The 25926-nt window shown below is 43.7% G+C and overlaps 1 protein-coding gene across 1 annotated transcript in view; it reads left to right on the top strand.

The window, feature by feature from the left end:
- The first annotated feature begins 16260 nt into the window (after positions 1-16260).
- st6galnac3 (ST6 (alpha-N-acetyl-neuraminyl-2,3-beta-galactosyl-1,3)-N-acetylgalactosaminide alpha-2,6-sialyltransferase 3) overlaps positions 16261-25926 on the top strand; it is a 115840-nt gene continuing 106174 nt past the window's right edge. Inside the window, exon 1 of the mRNA XM_085253380.1 lies at positions 16261-16520. Within this exon, the coding sequence (XP_085109506.1) occupies positions 16503-16520 (18 nt within the window). The 5' untranslated portion in view covers positions 16261-16502. The remainder of the gene's footprint in view (positions 16521-25926) is intronic.

Here is a 25926-nt window from a genome sequence, read left to right on the forward strand (position 1 = left end):
GCGAAACAAACTGAGGTGAATGTATGGACTGATTTTACCGATGCGTGGCTAATGCCATCACACTGTTGTTACCTGTTGCTTCAGTTGCTTAGTAATCATTTGGGTTAAAGTGGGATTCATCCATCAACTGGTACATCTTGTTTTGAGCTCACACATAACTGATAGAAGCATAACAAACTCTATGACATTTCTAATAGTTGGGTGAAACCAGTGGGAAGTAATTCTCAGTCTTTGCTATGGTATGATTCACATTCATTTGTGTTTTTCTATTTTCTATGAAAAATCTGCAATTTTCCACTTTAGCGGTGGCATAGGGAGCAAAAGACAGTGAAGTGTTAATCTGCAGAAGACCCGTGATTAAATTCTTTTGAGTGGCTGTTTTTTTTCCACAGCCACTCAATAAAAGTTTCTCAGTGTTGACTTTCAAAAACTGGAACAAATCAAAATGTAGGACATTGTTTCAATATTTGGGGCAGGAGGACAAGGGATAAATGTGCTGTGCAGTCCCACCTGGTCCCCCTAGTTAGGAAAGGAGAGTGTTTACTGTCAGCTTGTTAAAGGTTGACTTAACCCCATTTCTGAGCCCAAGAGTCTGCTGCACTAGATGAGGTTCGTTCCCTTTTTGTTGTACATGTACAATGAAAATAAAGGGCTATTCTATTTTATTCCAGTGCTGTGTTCCTTATTTTTTTGAATATTCATATTCAGGTGTATTATGGTGTTTAGGACGAAAAATATTATAACACTTCAGACTCTGATTTATTCCAGTGTGAACTGAAACCTGGGATCACAACTTTTTCAACATATCAGTCACTGACAGCGTGTTGGCTGGTCTTCTTCCTACCATATGGTTGTATTTGTCTCTGCTAATCAGGCAGTCTCAACATGCACTTTTATTTAGAACAATTTAACCTTTAACCTTCATCTTCCATGTGCTTGTGCATTTGCTCTGTCTTCAGAGAAAACATGGTATGTAGTGGCATTTATTTAGCTAACTTAATATTAATAATCTAACAACATTAAGCTCCTAAATTCACTTATATTTTATTAGAATTGTAAAAAATTTGAACCATTTTTAACACCATGCCTCGGTGGCTGTTTGCTTTTGGAAACTGAAAGAGCATTTGGACGCAGTGATAACTAATGTCAGACAAGCGGCTTGTGCTGCATGGTTTCTTCTTTGAACAGCACTCTGTGAGCGTTTGGGAGCTGATATCTATTGATGCAGTTTGGCTGTTCCCCCCTATATTCTTGCTTGAGATAGGATTTCAGTTGATCTCCTTTGTCATATTATTTGTTTCACAGTGGTTCAAACATTTTTAATAGGGTGGCCCTTATCTGCAAGGAGGCCAACTTCTGGACTTTTATCACAATGCCATGCTGTTGAAACAAAAGTAATGTTTAGTGTTTTCTTGTTGTAATGCCTTCAGTGAAAAAATACAATCTGGATGGTTGAATTTTCTTGAGTTTTAGAAATATAAATAACAGATTTACTGGAACAAACCTTTGTACTGATATGCATGGTCCTCAGAGGAAGAATCCTCCTGATTTTTGTTTCCCAAAACATTCAGAGTGGAAAATCTCTACAGCTGTTTGATAGTTTAACTTGCACATATTCCTGTTTAGTGCAATAACTCTGTCATCACAAAGCTTTCTTCTACATCAGGCAAAAATGCAATGGAGCAGTTCACATCTGTAACCAAGTACCTGTAAAGCAAAAATCTTTGAACAGCAAATGTTGACATGCAGGCATGCTAAGGAGATGAATATTTTGGTTTTACTAACTTGTTAGTGTTAATGTCAGCATCATGTTATAGCTTTCTAGAGCTGCTAGCAAGGGGGAAGACTTTAAGCTGTGTCCTAAATCCATACCACAGTTTAAATCCATGTAGGATTTTAACATGTTGTGTGCCCACGCTGGAACACTACCAACATAACACACCGTCCCATCAGTACACAAGCGAGAAACCCTAGAGTTTTATTGCTGCTGTGGGTGGATATTTAAATATGATTGATGAGGATGAGGATTTTCTTTTGGCCATGGCACAGTATACTAAGTAAATATGTACATGCATGCATTTGGTTTGTACACATCAGGCCTGTGGAAGTGGGACAAAACACTTTGTTTCTATATTGGAAAGTCAACTGGAAGTTCACTTGCTGCTAGTTGAAGGTGAAGCTGTCGGTCATTTGATCCACTGTACAAAGCAGAGACACCCATCTGAGACAGTTTCTAACTTGAAGGTGTAGCGCTACCTTCCTCTGCTTCCTTGAGACTGATAGGTGCTTATCACATCATGAAAGGTGACAGAGTATGATCCGTAGTCCGTTAATCATCCAGAGGTAATTTCAGATGCAGATGACCTTGACTTTCTCTTTCAGTGGCACGCACACGCTACTCTGAGAATTTTAATCCGTGATGTTGCACTTCCAGCGTTTGAGGGTTACTTTTTTCATGCTCTGTTTGAAAAGCTTTAAAAGAGAAGAGATGGAGATGGCGAGAAAGAAGGAGATTTGGTGATATCCCCGATAGAGCTATTGATTTGTTGAGAGGACCTGCTTCACACCTGCCGAAAATAACTGAGAAGTTTAATCAATGCTGTAGAACCTAATCAAAAGAAGTGAGGTGTACCAGCAGGCTGTGGTTACCCACTCAGAGCGTTTTATAGGTGTGGGTATGTGCTTCTTTTCAAGCAGCAAGTGTCTGTACCTCGTGAATCCATGCTTGTTTGTGCTTCAGTAATTGCAGCTGGTGTATATCAAATATTTTTTGTTAAAAAAAAAGAGAACCTGAGATTGGTTTCTTTCATTTGCAAACAAGACTGACATCTTGGAAAATTTCTGTTTACTCAAGGTGTCATGTCATCTGGCAGGGAGGCAGGCTGCAGCTGAACTCAATTACAGCCTTCCATACAGGCAGGAGGAACACAAAGGCAGCATCAGAATAGCGTGATGGGAAAGACAGACAGGATGTTTGCCAAGTTTCTATCACTTTCTCTGATATTTCCAAGAGTTTCTGTGAAAGAACATAAAATCAATGTCTCAAACCAAATCAGCTCTCCAAATATGTGCTGTCAAAGAAGGTTAAATTGAAATTTGATGGTTGTGTGGCCACAACTTGTGTTTGTGTGTCCTTGGCTTTTTAAAATGAGATTTCTACAATATATTTAATCCTTCTCTCATAAAGGAATGTGACACCTTGGCAAGACAGGATTTCATTCAAGTAACAGTTTGAGATCGCCTTTAAGCAAACTCTTTGAAAGGAGACAACTTTATTTACATCGGTATTTTCTGAAGGTAGTTAACACTGACCAGGCTTTCATCATATGGATTGATCTATTGTATCTCATCAGCATGTATGTACACAGTGTGGTCATTGTGTTAAATTAAACTTTTTTATTAAAATAAATAACACCTTAACAATATGAATGGTAAGTTAAAAAAAAAAATCTTATAACATTTTATTTCAGAATATCTTTGTATTTATTTTACCCTCTTCGGCTTTGATGGCAGCATCATATGATTCAAACCTGATCATCCATAATGTCTTTGAATGGTGTTAAAATGCATCAAAGAAGATCTTTTTGAGTTGTCTGTATGTAAAAAGATTAACATAGCTCCAGATTCTGAAAGAAGCCAGTGCAGAATTGCCTTAAACCTGTATTGCCCCCAAAGGCCAGCAGGGGGCGACTTCTTTGACTGCAAAAATCTGATGATTAGAAGTCTGTGGGAAAATCATGGTAGAGGATAAACGGACTGATTCTTAAATAATTACTTATTATTTTCTACTCTACTTGAGCACTTTATACAGCATTCCTCACCCATCAATGATCACATTCACACAAACATTTTTTGTACAAGTGATTTTATCTATCATTCACACACACTCACTGTCACGGTTTGCGGGGCAAGCCGTGTGGATTTGTAGTGAGGATCCAAAAGGCGGCAGCTCTGGTGCAGGTGAGTGTTTATTTACAGCAGTGGGTACAAACAGCAACAGGGTGTGAACATGAAACCGAAACCTAAACTGGGTAAACTAACAACACAAACCAGGAATGACGGTGCAGGGAGGTCCGGGGAAATACATGCAGGGAGACCGAGGGGAAACAACACAGACGAACCAGCAACTACTATGACAGAAGACACAACTTAAATACACTCAGAGAACACAGGGGGATTACATACAGGTGGGGACACAGCTGGGAGTAATTAACATGACGAGACTAGGGAGGCAAACTGAAAACACTCACATAAGACACAGACCTTCACAATAAAACAGGAACTTACACATGAAAGGACACAAACTAAGAAACGCGGACTAGATACAGGAACACACGGGCAGAACAGAGTAAACACTAACCAGAGGAAGAACAGAACCAAAATCGCGAAGAGAAAACACAAAACGCTGGGTCAAAAGGACCCAGGATCATGACAGTGCCCCCCCCTCAAAGGCTGGCTTCCAGACAGCCCAACAAGAAACAAAACAGCCAGAAAAAACAGAAAACAACCCGACCAGGGCGGGCGGCGGGGGCCCAGGAAGGAGGGCTCGAAGCAAAACAAAACCGGAGCACCAGAAGGCCAAAAGACAAAAACAAAAAACGAGCCCAAAACCAAAAGAAACAAAGCACACCAAAACACAGGAAAAAAAACAGAGTCCAAAACAGAAGAGTTCAGGGGGCCGACAGCACAGGAGTCCAAAACAGTTCAGGGGGCCGGCCAGGGGGCCGACAGCACAGGAGTCCAAAACAGTTCGGGGGGCCGACCGTGCGGACGGCAACGGCGGCGACGTGGATACAGTTCGGGAGGCCGGCCGTGCGGACGGCAACGGCGGCCACTCAGGCGATGGCAGTCCGGGGGCCGGCCGTGCGGAAGGCAGCGGCGGCCACTCAGGCGATGGCGGTCCGGGGGCCGGCCGTGCGGAAGGCAGCGGCGGCGACTCAGGCGATGGCGATCAGGGGGCCGGCCGCGCGGAAGGCAGCGGCGGCGCCCAAGTGTCAGGCGCACCGGCCGAGACTTGGAGGGCACAGGACCAGGCGACGCTGAAGCAGAGGCAGGACCAGGCGTAACAGAAGCACAGGCAGAGGCTGGACCAGGCGTAGCAGAAGCACAGGCAGAGGCTGGACCAGGCGTAGCAGAAGCACAGGCGGATGCAGCTGGACCAGGCGTAGCAGAAGCACAGGCGGATGCAGCTGGACCAGGCGTAGCAGAAGCAGAGGCCGCAGGACCAGGCGTAGCAGAAGCAGAGGCCGCAGGACCAGGCGTAGCAGAAGCAGAGGCCGCAGGACCAGGCGTAGCAGAAGACTCTGATGAGGCCGGACCAGACGAGGACGAAGACTCTGATGAGGCCGGACCAGACGAGGACGAAGACTCTGATGAAGCCGGACCAGACGAGGACGAAGACTCGGATGAAGCTGGACCAGACGAGGACGAAGACTCGGATGAAGCTGGACCAGACGAGGACGAAGACTCGGATGAAGCTGGACCAGACGAGGACGAAGACGAAGACTCGGATGAAGCTGAACCAGACGAGGACGAAGACTCGGATGAAGCTGAACCAGACGAGGACGAAGACGAAGACTCGGATGAAGCTGGACCAGGCGACGCCGAAGCGGCCGCAGGTGGCGGCTGGACAGGCTCCTCGGGCCCTCCAGCGGAGACAGGAGGCTGAACGGGCCCCTCGGACCCTCCAGCCGACGAGACATGAGGCTGGTGTGGTTCTTCGGAACCACCAGCTGACGAGGAAGGCTGCTGGACGGGCTCCTCGGGCCCCCCAGCGGAAACAGGAAACAAAGGCCGGAGCGGTCCGTCGGACCCTCCAGCGGAGACACGAGACGAAGGCCGGAGCGGTCCGTCGGACCCTCCAGCGGAGACACGAGACGAAGGCCGGAGCAGTCCCTCGGACCCTCCAGCGGAGATACGAGACGAAGGCTGGACGGGCCCCTTGGACCCTCCAGCAGAAGCCATCACAAAGCCAGCAGGCATGGAGTCCACTGGCAGACATGAAGGAAATGGGTGCTGTGCTGAGCACTGGCCCTGCTCAGACAGCACTGACACGGGGCACTTCCCAGGTGGCTGCTTAAACTCCAGGGGTCCAGAATCAGCTGAGGACTGGGACCTAGCCTCTGGGGAAGCCCTGGAGCGGCAAACAGTGCCAATGGCGGCTGAATCATGAAAAGCACCTTGAGTAGGACTTAGGCTTTCTCCCTGCACGGAGTGAACGGGTGGAACCGGTAATGCTGGAGCCAGAGCCACTGGGGCCTGCGCTACAGGCGGCACTGGAGCCACTGGGGCCTGCGCTACAGGCGGCACTGGAGACGGAGCTGAGGGTGGCACTGGAGACGGAGCTGAGGGTGGCACTGGAGACGGAGCTGAGGGTGGCACTGGAGACGGAGCTGAGGGTGGCACTGGCTGCGGGGGAGCTAACTGGGCTGAGAGTGGCTGCGCGGGAGCTAACTGGGCTGAGAGTGGCTGCGGGGGAGCTAACTGAGCTGAGAGTGGCTGCGGGGGAGGTGACTGGGCTGAGAGTGGCTGCGGGGGAGGTGACTGGGCTGAGAGTGGCTGCGGGGGAGGTGACTGGGCTGAGAGTGGCTGCGCGGGAGCTAACTGGGCTGAGAGTGGCTGCGGGGGAGCTAACTGAGCTGAGAGTGGCTGCGGGGGAGGTGATATGCTGTTCACAAAGTCATCTGCCGCACAGAACACCGCCCCTGAATGAACAGTCATACAGTCCGCAAATGGAAAACAGTCCTCACTCACCACAGCCGGCGAATTAGAAGTCCGAACGTCCAGCTGTGGAGTGGCGCGCTTGCGGCGCGATCGGCGTCTCCTCCCCGCAGACGGCTCCGACGGGCCGGGCAAGATCGCATCCGGCGAGTCGGGCAGCGAGGCAGGAGTGGCGGAGAGAAGGTGGGGTGTGTGCCGGAGAAAAGCCTGTATGGTCGGAGGAAGTGAATTTAGTAGCCATGGCAGGCCGGAAAAGAGCCGTTGTAGCCGACCTTCCACGGCGCGGCGAAGCTCGTGCGGAGGATTCTCCAGCCACAGCCCGAGGAGGATCTCCACATTGTAGCCGATGTCATCCTGGAGCTCCTCGGACGGATTGACTGCCGCTGGGTCCATGGTGGCTGGTTCGTTCTGTCACGGTTTGCGGGGCAAGCCGTGTGGATTTGTAGTGAGGATCCAAAAGGCGGCAGCTCTGGTGCAGGTGAGTGTTTATTTACAGCAGTGGGTACAAACAGCAACAGGGTGTGAACATGAAACCGAAACCTAAACTGGGTAAACTAACAACACAAACCAGGAATGACGGTGCAGGGAGGTCCGGGGAAATACATGCAGGGAGACCGAGGGGAAACAACACAGACGAACCAGCAACTACTATGACAGAAGACACAACTTAAATACACTCAGAGAACACAGGGGGATTACATACAGGTGGGGACACAGCTGGGAGTAATTAACATGACGAGACTAGGGAGGCAAACTGAAAACACTCACATAAGACACAGACCTTCACAATAAAACAGGAACTTACACATGAAAGGACACAAACTAAGAAACGCGGACTAGATACAGGAACACACGGGCAGAACAGAGTAAACACTAACCAGAGGAAGAACAGAACCAAAATCGCGAAGAGAAAACACAAAACGCTGGGTCAAAAGGACCCAGGATCATGACACTCACAGACTAATCTTAACCTTTAACACCTACCATCTGCTTGCACAACAGGACTTCACTAACCAGTGTGTGATGTCACAATGTCCATCTTTAATATACAGTTTATGGATGTCAACAATGCTTAGCTTTCATAGACTTAAGTAGGTTTAAGTTCAGGTGACTAGAGAAAAAATCCACAAATGTTTGCTCTATATAGCTATTTCTTTTTTTTTTAGCATTTAAATTTTTTTTTTTTTTATCATATTGCAGTCTTAAAGAGAAAGGTCAGATTCTCCATACTTTATTTTGCTGACAGCTGCCATCGATTGGTCCGCTGTTAGAGGGTTTGGCTGCAGCTATTTCTGTTTAGTGACTTTCTTCCCTGTAGCAAAGCATTTCAAATACCTAAACTCTTCAGCCATGTCCATCTCTGTGATTTTGTATGAATCAAATGCAACAAAGAAGCAACCTCATTCCAAAAATATTCCTTATTCACCGATCTCTTGGCAATGTGTAATAATGAAAGAAAATGTAAAAATGGCAAGCTCTTCATCCATTGATGTTCATGAATACCACTATTTTGGAGTTACATGATAAATTTATGAGGTGCCATCAAAAATTTCCACCACTGCACCTATAAAGAGCAAAAACCTCATTTAAATTCAGCCTTTTTCTTTGAAGTCCTCCCTTTCAGCAGCCATACACTGCTCTCGCCACATTTGCACGACTCCCTGGAAGTGCCATTCTGATCACTTGCTGGTGCACGTTAGCAATATCACTGTCAAAGGAGCCACCCTTTAACTTGCATTTCAAACTGGATAAGCACACAAAGTTGCATTCATCCAAAAGTGGTGAGTAGCACACTGGTGCTCCACAATCACTTTTATTAAATTCCCTGTGTTGGAGCAAAAACTGTTCCATAAGAAGCACAAACTGTAATGGGATCAACAGTACATACAGCTGTTGACTCTAAATGAGAAAAGTTTTGGTAACTGATGGTTAGCTTGAAAACCTTTTATTTTTTTATTTTCTGATTCCATCCGTCCATCCTCTTTCACAATCCTGTACAGGGTCACAGTTAGGCTGCACCCTATCCCAGCTGTCATTGGGTGAGAGGTGGGTTACGCCCTGGACAGGCTGCCAATATATTACTGGGCTAATACAAAGAGACAGATGGCCGCACTCACACCTATACGGCCAATTTAAAATCACCAGTTAACCTGAAGCGCATGCCTCTGGGCTGTCGGGGGAAGCCAGGGTATCCATAACAAACACATGGACGAGCTAGAACATGGAAACTCTGCCTAGAAAAGCCACAGGTTGTTTTTGATTGTGTTTTCTGTTTTGGCTATCTGTTTTACTGGTAATAATATGATTCTGTTGTTTCTTTCTCTAGACTGTTTAAATAAAGAGTAACTTGTGCAGCCCTGTAATAAATTCTAATAACACAGAACTACAGTAAAAAGGCTAATAGAGAATGGTAAATGGTAAATGGCCTGTATTTATATAGCGCTTTACTAGTCCCTAAGGACCCCAAAGCGCTTTACATATCCAGTCATCCACCCATTCACACACTCAGAAAAAAGAAGGCTTAATAAAACAGTAAGACTTTATGAATATTATGGGAATATTGATGATTAAAAATAAGGTAATCAAACACACTAATGACCTCACACAGTGATAGTCCACTGGCTCAGTGGTTATCCTCATCCCTTCATGACCTCGTTCGAGCTCATCAGTCACCTGTGTGCATGCTGTGTGGTATTTGCATGTTCTCGCTGACAGCAGCGGACCTGTAATTTTCCTGCTGTGTAACAGACTCTTAAGGTATCCTGAGGTAGCCTTGAGTCCTTGTGTTACCTCAAATGGCATCTGTTTGCTGGAATTTCACGACAACAACAAAAAGCTAAGATACAAATGGAAAAATGACAAAAATCTAATTTGGCTCACTTCTCAATATTTCAGGATTTAATTTAGAAACTTTCACAACTTCAGCACTGATTACTGCTCTTGGAGGTAATTGATCAATTTTCTTCAATGCCACAGTTTTGCATTCATGTGAAATCAGCACTTGAAAAAAAAAGTGCAAGTTTGACTTTATCTACCCACCAGAGAAAACAACAAAAATGTTCTCACATAAGTTTTTGTAATTATAAAAGAAAAACAAATCAAACAGAGCTGCGAGCTTAAAAACAAACTATTTTCTCTCAGCATTACTGATATAGCCGTACAATAAGTGTGTGTCTGTCTTACATAATTAAGTCCACTCCAAGAAACTGCCTAATAAACAACACCCAGTAAAAAATACTGGGAGAGAAAACAACCACAATGGTGATTTAAGTTTTTAACTATTTGCTACATTTTTATCGTTGCTGTGAATTTGATTTTATGAGTCAATCCTTGACTCTGGCTCTAGTCTGTTCTCAAAGCAAAAAAGAGCTAAATAACATCTGCATCATGCAGCGAGGTGAAATGAAACTTGGCAGCAGTGTGGCTGCATCCCCAAAGACTTATTACAGTCAGAGGACACACTTGAAAAATTAAATTATTCTACATTTTCCTGACACTCCTTACAAAAGGCGGCGCTGACCCAAAGAGCCCACTGGGAGAACGACTACACTGGAAAATGTCAAATCTGTGGCAAATGGAAGGAGCTGTCACAACAGCACAGCAAGATTATCTAGACTTGCATGATTTTCATTTCAATAATTCTTTCCACAAATCGATCTTGTTTCTGTAATGTAACGACCTGCTCCTGCAACTTCTGTTCTTGTTTTCTCACACTGCAATAACTTCACAACAACCTGATCGCATTCCCACAAAAATATCTTATCCTCACAAGATTAAAATGTGCTATCTTTGGAACGGCGATCGTGTTCCAGCAGGACTTGCTGTAAGAACAACATATGGATGTTGTTCTTACAAGATAACATGTTCCCAGAGGTTAATTTTGATCTGACAAGATCACTGATTTTCACACTGATTTTCTCCCAACATGACTTCTTCTCCACATTATACTGCACTTGATACTCTCTTTGTACGACTCAGTATCCTGCTTCCAGAAAAGAGCTTGTTGATTTGAGTCAGAGAAACTTTTTTTTTTCATGCATCTCCCCATAGTGTGCTTCCTCTGAAGTATTTTGATGTTGCAAACAAACGTAAAAAGATTTTCTAGTTTATTGCCCTTGTTTCAGCTTCTTCCCACAGTTAATTTAAAAATTATAAGCTCCCAAAAATATAACAGTAGGGCTGATGGATATTTCAACACAAATTGCATCTATAAATGTCATGTCGTGAAAGAAATAAATATAGCCTTAACTTTTTACCTTCCCAACTGTTACCAACCTGCCCTCTATGTAAATTGAACCCTTAACTCTATGGTGGCAGTACTTTTACTGTGTTTTAATGTTATTTGAGTAAAGGCACACAAGTATAATCAGGAATTTGTACTGAAAATATACAAATGCAAAAAAATTCTACTACATTTAAGTACATCTGATTATGTATTAGTAGAAGAAAAACCACCAATATAAAATATCTGTTGATAAATGCCATCTGTCAACAAGTTCATTAGGGGTTAAAATGTTATAGTTTTTTTTTTATATAGTTTGTCACTGATTGGCTTAATATGGAAAAGTTAGGATTATACTCGAGCAGTATGAATGTGCATGTGGGCACACATGAACACCCCAGAAGTATATCTATTTTTATGCTGCTGTGTCGTCGGCTTGTATTCTGCTGCTTGAAAACTTATTACCAGCATGACTTTTGCCATTTTTCTTTGCTTTAAAAATTTATGTGACTTTATTTGGATGACAAGGCAGACCCAGGAAAGTATCAGCACTGGCTAGCTGGCTTGGTTAGCAAGGTGCACCTGTGTGTCTCGGTACAACTGAACACTAAATAAGATCAAACGGTACAAACCCTCTCACTGAGTAATTGTGCTCATGAATGAACCTCTAATGCAATTTAAATGTGTAATTTATTAACTATAAAAGAAAGTTTACAGGATGGATAGGAGTGGAAATGAGTACATGAGGGGGACAGCTCAGACTGAGCGTTTGGAGAAGTTAGAGAGGAAAGGCGGAGATGTTTTGGACATGTGCAGAGGAGGGATGGCGGGTTGGAGCTGCCAGACAGGAGGGGAAGAGGAAGACCCAGAGAAAGTTTATGGATGCAGAGGATTTGTGTGACAGAAGATGCTAGGGATAGGGAAGGAAGGAGATAATCTGCTGTGGTGACTCCTAAATGGGTTTAAAAATAGAAAAAAGATAAACACTGTGCTGCTGTGTTGAAAGGGGTGGTGGTGGGGTGGTAAAGCTTTTTTTTTTTTTTTTTTTTTTTTAATGGGAGTGTATGGGGTCTGTCTCAATTTTTAAGCAGTTGTACGTACAGTGAGGGAAATAATTATTTGAATGTAAAGAGCGAGGACTCTGTGTGGACAGTGGGGGAATCCCCTGTTGAATTTGTATTGAACAGTCTCTAATTGTTATAATAGTTTCATTATAGCAGAGAGAGAGAGAAAGAATATTAACCAAAAATCCACAAAAAAAATACATTACATAAAAGATATAAGTCGCTTTGCATGTCATTGAGTGAAATAACTCAACCGGAATTCCCAGATTGGCTGTGTGTCATACAATTAGTCAATTACAGATACTCTTACTGATTGCAGCTTATTTTGTGTATAAAGCACACGTCCTCACAATGATTTTTCCCCCTCCACCATCATGGGAAAGACCAAAGAGCTGTCAAAGGACATCAAGAAGCAGACCGTTGACCTGCACAAGGGTGGAATGGACTACAAGACCACCAGCAAGAAGCTTGGTGAGAAAATGACAAATATTGGTGTGATTATTTGGAAATGAAACAAATAAAAATGACCACCAATTGCCCTCAGTCTGGAGCTCCATGCAAGTTCTTGCCTCATGGGGTTAGAATGATCATGAGAAAGGTGGCGGATCAGCCCCAAACTGGGAGGTAACACACAATGCAGGGTCCACAAGGTCCCTCTGCTCAAGAAGGAACATGTACAGGATGATCTTAAATTTGCCAGAGACTGCTGTGGTCAGATGAAACCAAAATCACACCACCCCCACACTTAAGCACGGAGGAGGAAACATGCTTTGCAGCTGTTTTTCTATTAAGGGTTCAAAATCCTGAACAAGAGCCTCCTTCTCTCAGCCAGAACACTGAAGATGACTCACAGATGGGTCTTCAAGCATAAGAATGACCCAAAACCAAGGTAACAAAAGAGTGGCAGAAGAAAAATGTACCTCACTGTGCACTGACATCCACACGCTTCTTAGACCATTGTGATATGGAAAGCAAACCACAAGTGAATTAACACATATGAGATCCTTAAATTATTGAAAGCATGCCCAGTTACCCATCGCTTTGGTTAACCTTCTAAGATCCACCGTTAATGAAACAAATGGACTTTAAACATCTTTCTAATACTGTAGGGTCTTTACAATATAAAGTATCTTTAGGTGGCTGTGACTGTGAATTTATATTAGTAAAACTGAACCAAAATGATATGAATGGAATTGAATTAACATTGACTTTGTCATTATTTTAGTTTAAACTGGGCCACCCTCAGCTCCAGGGCCCATCAGCTGCAGTCCAGCTGTAGGCCCACGAGCACATTTGACCTGTATTGCCAGTTCAAAGGTAACAGCTGTGCTTTGGGTTCACAGAGCAAGCTAAATAAAAAAAGGAAGATAAATCCTCACATTAAAATCCCAGATTAGATTTTTCCAGTTCCAAATTCTCTCAGCGGTGCACTGTGTTATCATTCTGCCTCTTTCTGCCTGACTTATGATTCAATTTTAACTTTGTTCGTCTCGGCACTGGTGAAATCACATGTTGATTTTTACAATTTACCAGTTTAGAACTTTTTGAATTTCAAGGACTACTGGAGTATAGTGTCTGATCAGATCAGTGTGCCTCAAAGGTAAACAACACACAGTATTGGTATCAGATAACTCTTTTGTTAAAAAATAAAGATGAAGATTGGCATTCTGTTAATAACACACAGAATATAAATAGTTGTCTATATGTATTTTACTCTGATTTTGTACAGTAATGATTACTTGTTCTCTTGGTTCCTACACCTATACTTTGACTTGTATGAATTCAGAAGAGGAAACCAGAGAAAGAGATGAGAAAAATGAAAAATCAGTGAATATGACTGACAGCACTTTTTTCTGTAGATTAGATATAATTCAGGACAACATCATACCACCAAGTTCATGAAAGTATAAATATTTCATAGAAAAGTTACTTATAAACGCTTTGCATAATGTTCCCTTTCCTTCTCATTTTGGTTAGCTTCAGTGATGTAGCTGAGGTAAAAAGCATCCCAAAACACAGATCAAACATGTGTGAAAGTGTAATTGTGCAGACAGTTCTGAACATGAGCAGAAATCTTGCTGAAAAATATCTGATCTATTAAGTCCAGCAGTAAATTTAAATAAATGGATTTTTCATTGACTGCATAGTTATATCAGGTTAAGCTTGATATTAGCCAGACATTTTAAGCTGTTAGGTTTGGCTCTCAGTCTTCAAAAGAAGACTAAAAAATGCCTTTATTTGTCTTGAGGGCGATCGTGGCTCAAGAGTTGGGAGTTCGCCTTGTAATCGGAAGGTTGCCGGTTTGAGCCCCGGCTTGGACAGTCTCGGTCGTTGTGTCCTTGGGCAAGACACTTCACCTGGTGGTGGTGGTCAGAGGTGGCGACAGTGTCTGGCCTCTGTCAGTGTGCCCCAGGGTGGCTGTGACTACAATGTAGTTTGCCATCACCAGTGTGTGAATGGGTGGATGACTGGTTGTGTAAAGCGCTTTGGGGTCCTTAGGGACGAGTAAAGCGCTATACAAATAAAGGCCCCATTACCATGGGGGCGATCGTGGCTCAAGAGTTGGGAGTTCGCCTTGTAATCGGAAGGTTGCCGGTTTGAGCCCCGGCTTGGACAGCCTCGGTCGTTGTGTCCTTGGGCAAGACACTTCTCCCGTTGCCTACTGGTGGTGGTCAGAGGGCCCGGTGGCGCCAGTGTCCGGCAGCCTCGCCTCTGTCAGTGCGCCCCAGGGTGGCTGTGGCTACAATGTAGCTTGCCATCACCAGTGTGTGAATGTGTGTGTGGATGGGTGGATGACTGGATATGTAAAGCGCTTTGGGGTCCTTAGGGACTAGTAAAGCGCTATATAAATACAGGCCATTTACCATTTGACTCTAATATGATAATAATAATCATAATAATAATGCCAGACTACCTGGGAGCCTCACTGCATTATGTTTCAAACAGTTAAATGAGATGTTGCAAGAAAGGGATATTAAATAAAAACAAAAACAACTCTTCTCTGGTTGGAAAAGCACTCATGTCTTAACTCAAACAGTGTACGCCATCCAGTACACTTATTTGAACAAATTTCAGGCAACAGTAAGTGACATATAGTTAGATTCACACTTTACCTATGGCAGTAACATTGTTTAAACACAGCACTGTTTAAAAGTCTTGAGTTTTCCAGGCTTCTTGAAGGACATTCAAAGCTCTTCTTTGGATGCTGGCTACTTTCTGTTATGTTCTCCATCAAAATGATCTCACACTGCTTCAACAATTTTGAGATCTGGGCTCCTGGGAAGCCAATCCATGACTAATGAAGTTTCATTTAGTGTTTTTCTATCCAGCTTTACTTTTATTGGCAGTGTGTCTCGGTGTTTCATTGTCATGTTGAAAAACCAAAACATTGTCAATCAGAAGACTTTCAGATTGGATGAAAATCTAACGATGCTCTTCTACTTTCAGAATTCCATCAATTTTGACAAGATCTCCAAAACTATTGGCTGAAACGCAGCCACACCCATGACAGAGCCTTCCCTTTGTTTTACAAATGGCTGTATACACTGATGAACCTCCTGACATCCTCTGTATACTTTAACAATAATGTGAACTAAAAACTCCATGAGACCCGATGCCACTGCCACTCTCCCACTGAGACCATTTCTGATGAGGCTTCAATGGACACTATATGTCAACAGGAGGGCCAGATACATTTCTCTGGTCCGGTGTCAGGTCTTTACCTTTTCTCCTCAAGGACATGCCAATCAAATACTGTTTATCTGCAGTAGATAATTTTTTTAAGCCTGTCACTTCTTCTTTTATCCCCCACGTGTACACACTGTACACCATACTGAGGCAGAAATGCAATTTGAAATTGATTCTTTCACTAAGCGGCTTAATTAAAAAACAAAAACCGCAAAAAAACCAAGAAACATTCCTCTGAAAAGGATCAGATGGACTGGACTAAAAATGAGTGAAAAAACAGCCCATGTTCCAAAAAAAAGAAAAAAACTTTGGAAGACCATCGGAATGTCTGGAAAAATCCAAGACCACTTTGAAAAACGAGTCTGGCTCTTTGGAAGCAAATTATGAAGAAATGAGGGGCGGTACTGCATAACCTTAAAGTCCGTCTCTGCCTACACTCAACACACAGCACCCTCTGTTATTATTGTTTCCCTCGTCCTCATGTTCCTGATGTTGTAAAACGCCAGGGCCAGGGCGTCAGCGGCGGTCACGTGCCGCACACGGGGCGGGGCTACGCGTCTCAGCCGGCCAGTAGCAACGCAGCGTCGTTGCAGGTCCCAGCAGCTCCATGGGAGGAAAAAAAAACAGAGAGGAGACGAATAACGGTACACTCCAACATTTATGGAGCCGATCCCCGCATACCACCGCACTGCACCCGCATCTGCTCCTGTGATTAGCACGTGAGGAAACGTGCTTGCAGACGGAGGTGGTGAGCGCGTTTAGGGGCTGAAGAAAACAGGCGGTCCACCATTGTCTGCGTGGAAATAAGAATGGCCTGGATGTGGAAGGTAAGAGGGGGTTTCTCTTACTCATATGCTGCTGTCATTAAAGGAAGAAACGCACATCAGGAGGCTGAGACGTGGCCGGCTTTCCGCCAGTGTGCATTTTAGCAGATGTGCGCTGAAACGTGATCCGGGCAGCTGCATTTGGCAGTGGTGATGCTCGGCGGAGGTAATTAACCCTCCTCTGCTTCCTGTCTGCTGGGCTTTTTTGTGTGTGTTTTGGGGGGGGCTTGTGCAAATATGATGGAAGCAGATTCCTGTGTTTGAGTTTAGTTTTCAACCCATGTTTGTGTTTATTTAACAAACAAGCAAATAAATAAATAAATGGCAGCATCAGCAGGCCAGCCAGCTGTGCACACAACATCCTTCCTGACATGTCCAGGTGTTCACATCACGTGAGCTGAGGGAAAGTTAACAAATCTCTGACGTCCTTCACAGGAAGCAGATTTCACTTCGTTTGAAACTTCTTTAATGGGACTACACACTGATTTCTCTTAATAAAGGATGACAGTAGCAGGTATTGTCTTTATGATTTAAATAACTTCTTCGTGAAATGTAGGAATATCATGAAAAATATCGACCACCGCTTTCCAGAGTTCTACACATAGTCTAGTGGTTCAAACTGCAGGGCATGGACAGTCTGCTGAAAATATACAGTGAAATTAAGATAAATGATTAATGATGTAAAGGAATTAGTAAAAAACTGTAACGTGTGGAGAAATAACATTTTTTCAACTTCTGAAGTGGTGTATACCTGAGAAAGTTGGGAACCACAACATAGTGTCTGAAATCTGCTCAGCAGGTTAAAGCTTGCTTAGCTGACAGTGAAAATTTAGGGATTATGAGTTTCAGAAGCAAAGAGTGTTTTAAAATGTTGCTTAATGAATCTAACTAAACTAAACTAATTGGACTGTTTTGTTTTCCCAAGTTATAATTTAGGCTTGAATTGTGAAGGTAGTGATAGTATGGGCAGCTTTTTTTCCTGTCAAGCCAACAGATATTTAGTTAAAATGGTTATTGCTGAACTCTTAAAGATATTTTCAAAGTATCTGTCTATCATTCATTTTCTTGTCCGATTCAGGGCCGTGAGGATGGTCAACCTTTTGCCCCATGACAGCCGAACAGGTCTCTGGACCACTGTTGGGCTTAATTTAGACCTCTGTTGATTCCATGGAGAGCTTATGATGTAGCCTTTGCAAATGGCCAATGCCGCTCCCAGCCATAATAACTGCATGGACGTCATCAAAGCGATGTGTAGTTAAATTTTTAGTGAAGTTTGTGTCATGTTACAGTGTAGGATTTAAAAAAGCTTTGTGATTATGACATACCTACACTGTTGATTCAACTAGGGATTTATAGCTATGTGTCATAATAGATTTCGTGTAACCACAGACCCTTCTGAAACCGACATGGTAACCCACGGTGTAACCTGAAATGTAGCCACGTCATGGTGATACAAGGACACTGACAGGCCTGGTTGGTACTATCTGTATCCTGCTACTTTGACGGATTCATTTAAATCGATCAGAAGATAATGGACTGCTCAAGGAAAGAAGTCTGAAAGTCCATCCATCCATCCATCCATCCATCCATCCATCCAACCATCCATCCATCCAACCATTATATCACTTAAGACCAAAAAAAAGCAAAAATCTTTAAAACTGTGAAGCAAGAATGAGTGTGTTTGTCAGGACTGAAGCAATTGAAGTTGATTTTGACGTTACATATTCACTGGCCACTTTATTAGGTGCACCTTGCTAGTACTGGGTTGGACCCCTTTAATCTTCAGAACTGCCTTATTTCTTTGTGGCACAGATTTAACAAGGGGCTTGTAACATTCCTCTGAGATTTTGTTCCATATTTGATGTGTTAGCATCACACATCTATGATGCAAATTTCCCATTTCACCGCATCTCAAAGGTGCTGGATTGAGCTCTAACTGAGACCAAGAAGGCCATTTGAGTGCAGTGAACTAATTTTAATGTTCAAGAAACCAGTTTGGAGGATGATGGTACAGTGTGATCATAAATTAATGGACATGGTGAAAAACAATATTCAGGTATATTGTCAGACTTTAAAAAATGCTCAGTTGGTAATAAAGGGCCCAAAGTGTACCAAGAACATATCCCCTCCAACATTACAACAACATAGGCCTGAGCTGTTGATTCAAGGCAGGGTGGATCCACTCTTTGCTGATGTTTACACTAAATTCTGACCCAGTCAACCTAATATTGCAAAAGAAATTGACGCTTATCAGACCAGGGAACATTTTTAAAGTCTTGTTTTTTCTTAGCCAATGTGAATTGTACTCTTAGTTTTCTGTTCTTAGCTGATAGTAGTGGAATGTGGTGTGGTGTTCTGCTGCTGTAGCCCATCTCCTTTAAGGTTTGAGATGCTCATCTGCATAACTTAGTTGCAATGAGTGGTTATTTGAGTAGCTAGTGGTGTCCTATCAGCTCAAAGTGTTTGGCCATACTCTGACTCTGACATCAAACAGGCATTTTGATCAGTCACTCAGTGGATATTTTTAATTTTTTTTCCAGACCATTCTCTGTAAACTCATGATTGTGTGGTAAAATCCCAGCAGATCAACAGTTGATTAAATACTCAGCAGCCTGTTAAGCACCAACACCCAACCCATCACTTAAATGATCTGTCTTCCACATTTTGATACTGGTTTGAACTTCAGCAGGAAATCTTACCTGAATGGATTGAGTTGCGATCATGTGATTGGCTGGTTAGACATTTGTGTTATTGAGCAGTTGAATGGGGTACCCAACAATAGGCGTGAATGAGTTTTGTGTTGTAACTTGTGTGCTTAAAGCTTAATACGGTAACTTCTTAGTCTGTTGTGCTCGATCGTGAGGTTTTTGATGCTGTAAGAGTAGTTGAACATATTGCGTTGTGCCTTCTAAGAGGATTTTACATGTTCATTTCCCTTTCTCTTAAAAAAAGCATACACAAAATCAGTTCATCACCATTAACATAATGTGTTTTTGCCACGTTTAATATATTATCCTTTTTTATTTTTTTGCTATAGTTGAAAGATGACTGACAGTATCCAAACACCCACGACCTCCTCTTCAGCTTCATCAAGAAACAATATGTCACTTCAAAAACTTTACTGTCACACCCGCATCTGCTCTGTTAGGCTGTTTTTGTTATGGGAGACAGCAGTTAATTTCACACTAGATTTGACACTGTAATATCAAAAACGGGGAAAAAAGAAAATATAATTACACGGTACAAGTTTCAGAGTGACTGAACGAAATGTAAACGAGAAGTGGACGCAAGTAAATGAGCTGTAACTTTAAATTAAATGATACCAGTGTCCTTGTTTCTTATTAGCTCCGTATTATTCTGATGTAGATAGTGGCTATGAGGTACATAAATCCAAACCCACCTAATACAAATGTTTGTGTCTTTAATACTTCAATCATATAATAAATTTTCTTTTTTTCTGATATACATACGCTGCTATAGTGATCATACAAAACATGGCAAGTTTAAATAGTGAGATTAGTCTGTCTACAAGTACTAAGTATATGCACTTGTAAGTACTAAGTAAATAATGTATCTACACAATAGTAAATGTCCTTAACATTATCAAATGAGACGCATACTCTGGCTGTGAGTGCAGAAACGTTCTGATTGTGAATCGATCCAATCAGAATGAAGTTAGCGTAAATATAGAGACGGTAAAAGTTTGCTTGAGGCAGGATGCACTAAGTGTGTAGACCAAGGCTCAGTATGGCATGCTAAGGTAAGTAAAGGGGAAACTGTCAAACATGCAGAACTATTCTAGCAGAATCCAAGAATAAATATAGAGCTGGGAATAAACAGAAACGATTCCCATTAAAGGAGCTATTAGTTGAGGACCTCCAGCATCACATTGACTTTATCATATCATTTATATACTCTCTGCACGAGTTTTAAGGTAAATGTCAACAATTTACTGTCATATGTTCTTGTAATATGTTTAAATGTTGATTTGTCCAGTAGCTGTATAGCGTTTTCATGGATTTCTTGGATGTCTGTGCATATTGTTTTCTTTTTACATTCTTAAATAGGCAATAAAGGATGGATAGATGATGTAATTTAAGTGCTGCAAAAATGAAACTGCAAAATGAAAAAAAAACAACCCCCAAAACAAACAAAATATGCAAATGATTGTGTTCCATTTCTGCTGAATATGTATAGATTATAGCAGTCTTTAGAAAATAACTTTCCGTTGATTCAGTGCAATTAGAAGAGCACCAATAAAACCACAGAGTGATGAAAGTCACGGTGACATTTGTGTTTTTGTTATTGAGGAATAATGCCTGACATTTTAATCTTTCTGGCAGTTTTCTCTTAAGTGGAAACCTGGGGGGATGTTGAAGTTACATATTTCAGGAATATTATGATTTTTTTTCTCCATACACCAGTTTTTCCATCATCTCTTTATTATTTATTATTTTATTTTCAAGGTTTACTGCCAACTAAAATTTTAACCACTAACTAATATTAGGTAAACAAATGACTCCATGAATTAAAGCCAGATGTGGAGGTCTGACATGTTAGCAGATATCAGGTTATTGCAGCATCATGTATGCTGCTGAATTTTAAAAGGAAGCTGTTAAGGTTATTTTCGTGGCCCAGGGAAACACTGACAAGATTGTTTTTCATTTGTGAAGTGCTTTTATCAGAGTGTGCATTATCTTGGTCACCATTTGTAAACTTATTGGGTAATTCTGGTTTATTGCATCCTAGAGGATTTTCCATTATTGTGACTATTGTGGGTCTCTGGGTCATACTAGCTCAGCACTCTCAACCCCTATTTTAAAGATCTGGGAAATGAAGAGTATCATTAAACTGCATCTGAGTAAACTCAGAAATTACACGCATTGAATTGCTTTTTTTGCTAGCTGCGTTAGAAATCTCCCTCTGGGAATGCTTGTAGACTGACTGACCTAACTGTCCAAATAGTCACTGTTTAGTGTGTGTTTGTGCTGGAGTAAGAGTAGCAATTATATCAGCACACAAAATGACTGTTTTCTTGTTGTGATAGGTGATTTCAGAGGAGCTGAAACACTAATTTGTTCTTACAGCTCCACACCTTGGATTGCTCTCACACATGAACGCATGAAGCTTTTCCATGTCAGGAACAAACAGGTCCCAGTCAGTGCAGCAAGTTTTCCTCCAAAATCAGAGATTTTCTTTCAGAGCAGTTGTTGTCTTTCACAATTTCTTTGCTTCTGCATCCATCCTCCATGGACTCATCACTTTCTTCATAATGTTCCATCAATTTTCTCCCATTTATCTGGGTCCAGGTTGAGAGAGCAACAGTCTAAACAGAGACACACATATCTTCATTTCCCCAGCAGAGATGTTATCACTCCAGCGTGTCTCAGGTCTATTCCAGGGCCTCCTTCTGGTAGAAGTGAAAAACCTAACCTAGGGAATGCCCAGAAGGCATCCTAGTCACCTCAACCACCTCAACTGGTTCCCTTCGATGTGGAGGAGTAGCTGCTCTTCTCTGAACTCCTCATGAATGACTGAGCTCCAGCCATTCGCCAAAGGAGAGCATTGCCACCCTTTGGAAGAAGCTCATTTGCAGTCCTTGTACCCACGATCTCATCCTTTTGGTCACAACCTAAAGCTTGTGACCATAGGTGAAGGTTATTTTATGTGTTTGACCAATATGCTTTCAGATGTATTGGCTCAACAAGGGACAAAGACTGAAAATGACATAAACAAGAATAAATGTATTTTTAGATAGACATTTTAATGTGTTTGTCCCAGTTTTATCATAGTGATTATGTAAATATACACAAACACATTGTTTTATTCACAGTTTCCTACCAAGTAGGGTCTGAAAAAAAGAAATGTGACATGCAGAGTTCCCCCTTTGTCATCTTTTGTTTTAATTGGAGTGAGCTCGTCCGTGAAGAGCTGTGCTTAAGCTGGGAAAGGCTGTCGCTGTTGTCCTCTGTGCTAACAGTTCAGAATAAGCCCTCTATCACATCACATCAAAAGACAACTATTCTGCTTTCATTGCTAACCACATATGGCAGAACAGGGCCAGAGCAGCAAATTCGCCCGACGGGGTGATGTGGGTGCACACCAACCAAAACACACAAGCCGAAATTTTAGATTAATTAATGCGTGCACACACAGACAGACCGTCGTTAGTGGGTGTAGAGCGGTGCTTTTACAACTATGGGGAATGCAGCCAGTGTCCCATTTCTTAAGAGTTTCAGGGATGAATGGCACTTCTCTGAGTCCCTCTTGTCCCATGTGATTATGTTGCTATAGAAAGGGAGCTGATAAAACGTGTCCCGTCACAGTTTTAGAGAAAGCACGGGGTACTGGCAGGATGTTGAATGAAGCAGATACTGTAGTTTGTATTCAAACTGTTATCAAATCCCTGCTCAGATTCCCTCTTGTACCATTCTTCCCTTTGTCTGTTTTACTTCTTGAGTGTGAAGTTTACAGGAGAAGTCTCAGAATCCACTGTTTTATATTTGCCTGGTCGCACAGGGAGACAAAAACTTTTTAGTCCTAAAGTAGAATAGATCAATTACTTACAGTTAAATAGGTTCTTACGCATTAAGGGTGTGTGGAACTGTGACACGTTCTTAACTACTTCAGCAGAAGTTTAGTTGAAGTTTGCTGAATCCGAATACACCCTGAACCCAAAACCATAACTGTTTAGTTTTTGTCTGAAAAGTAAAAATCGAGCTATCCAATTAATGCTTAAAATCAGGGAGGTTTTAGGATTTAAACTCACTGGACATTTACTTAGTTACATCTTGGATTATACAGTTGCTGCAAATTTCCCTGCTGCACATCCATCATGTTAATCTGCTGTTCCACACATCCCAAAGGTGTAGTTCTATTGGATTGAGATCTGGGGACTGGGTACAGGACAATGAGTACAGTGAACTCATTGTCCTGTAAAAAACAAAACAAAACTGTTTTAGATTATTTAAGCTTTGTGACGTGGTGCATTATCCTGCTGGAAGCAGCAATGACAACACTGTGGTCAGAAAGCAATAATACTCAGGTAGGTTGTAGCCAGAGGATTAGTAAGGAGGAGGTGAGGGCAGCTATCAAGATAATGAAGACTATCAGGTGGTTTGTCCAGATGGCATAGCTATAAAGGTATGATGATGTCTTGGACAGAGGGCAGTGGACATTTTTGGTGAGCCGATGCAAACTGTAACCTCAGTTTTATGTTCTTGGCCGCTGTAGTCTTCGGCTGCTGTACCCCATATGCTTCAGGATTCGAAATGTTGCACGTACTGTCAAGGTCGGCTGTGTGGCAGGCAGGATGAGGACCCAATCGCAAAACTCACGGACTCAAGGGATGAACTCAAAAGGCAGCTTTATTGCTGACAAGATGACAGGAAAATACAAAACTTAAACTGGGCACAAGAAACTAATACTTGGAGAGAGACACAGGGAAATCCACGCAGCATGAAGGAGACTACGACACAGAACTGAGGGAGACGCAGACATAAATACACAGAGGGTTAACGAGGGAAGTGGGAGCACACGGGGAACACAGCTGACACAGATAATCATAACGAGACAGGGCAGGAGTGAACACAACATGACGCATACTGACGAGAGACTGTCAAAGTAAAACAGGAAGTACAGAGGTTCAGACAGGAGGAGAGAGCACGGGGAGAACACAGACATAACAGGCTGGGGAAAACATGGAATAAAACACGAAAGGGGACAAGGGCTCATGAATATATAGAGGGGCACACAGGGGGTGAGAATCACAAAGGGAAAGCACACAGGGAACCACATAACAGGGCAACTCAGGAAACAGAACCTAAACAGGGAACTGAATACAAAAATACAAGAGAACTAAGAATACTGGGCCAACACGGCCCAGGACCATGACATCACCCCCCCCCTTAAGGGCTGGCTCCAGACAGCCCAAACACAGGAAAACAAAAAACCAAACAGAAAACGACCCAGGGCGGGCGGCGGGGGCCCAGGACGGAGGGCACAGAACAGAAAACAAAGGAGCACAGCAAACACCGGAGCCCAAGAAAAACAACCCAAAACACAGTGCAGTTCAGGGGGCCGACCATGCGGACGGGAACGGTGGAGACGTGGAAACAGTTCAGGGGGCCGGCCGCGCGGAAGGCAGCGGCGGCGGCGAAGGAGACGACGGAGCAGTTCAGGAGGCCGGCCGCGCGGAAGGCAGCGGCGGCGGCGAAGGAGACGACGGAGCCGTTCAGGGGGCCGGCTGCGCGGAAGGCAGCGGCGGCTCTCCAGTGTTAGGCATGCTGGCCATGACCAGGCGAGGCAGGACCAGGCGAGGCAGGACCAGGCGTAGCACAGGCACGGGCAGGACCAGGCGTAGCACAGGCACGGGCTGGCCCAGGCGTAGCAGAAGCACGGGCTGGCCCAGGCGTAGCAGAAGCACGGGCTGGCCCAGGCGTAGCAGAAGCACAGGCAGAGGCTGGCCCAGGCGTAGCAGAAGCACAGGCGGATGCAGCCGGACCAGGCGACGACGAGGCGGTCGCAGGTGGCGGCTGGACAGGCTCCTCGGGCCCTCCAGCTGATGCGGCGTGAGGCTGAACGGGCCCCTCGGACCCTCCAGCTGACGAGGCGTGAGGCTGGACAGGCCCCTCGGACCCTCCAGCGGAGACAGGTGGCTGAACGGACGCTAACTGTAGCTGCACAGGGCACGCAGTCTGCTTAGGATGCAACGGCTGGGGCTGTGCAGGGCAAACAGTCTGTCCAAAGTTTGTCAGCACCACGCAGTCCTCAGCTGGCGGAGAAAGCTCACAAAGGCTTCCAGCTGAGGTTGGCAGTGTCTGAGCGGGTTGCTGTGCTATGAACTGAGCTGGTGACAGAGGTAATGACAGAGCTAATAATGACTGAGCCGTTAACTGAACAGGCAATGGAGTAAGACACTGAGGTGGTAACAGAGCGGATGACTGAGTGGGTAATGGAGCCGTTAACTGTGCTAAAGACTGAACTGGTGACAAAACAGGAAACTGTGCTAATAACTGAGCCACTGACTGAGTTATGGACAGCAATGCCAGTTGTAGTGGGAGTTGCGCTTGTGGTAGATTAGGTGTCTGGCTCTGGGCTGCTCTCCTCCGGGGAACAGGAATGGGTGCTGGGCCTGGCCGAACACCAGCCATCCCCACCCGAGGAACAGATACGGGTGCAGGGACGAGCTGGGCTCTGGCTGCCTTTACCCTGGGGGCTGGTGTGGGTGCAGGAGCTAGCTGGACCTCTGTCGCTCCCACCCGAGGAACTGAGACGGGTGCAGGAGTCGGCAGGGTCACGGCTGACCTCACCCGGGGAACCGGAACAGGAGCAGGCAAAGTCTGGGTGTCCATCAACCCCACCCGAGGAGCAGGTACGGGTGCCGGGATGATAGGAGCCTCTGCCAGTC

Source organism: Mchenga conophoros, linkage group LG18 (assembly GCF_057382185.1).
Source record: "Mchenga conophoros isolate Kocher_MC1m ecotype Shallow Benthic linkage group LG18, M_conophoros_male_GT1.1, whole genome shotgun sequence".
NCBI classification, from domain to species: Eukaryota; Metazoa; Chordata; class Actinopteri; order Cichliformes; family Cichlidae; genus Mchenga; species Mchenga conophoros.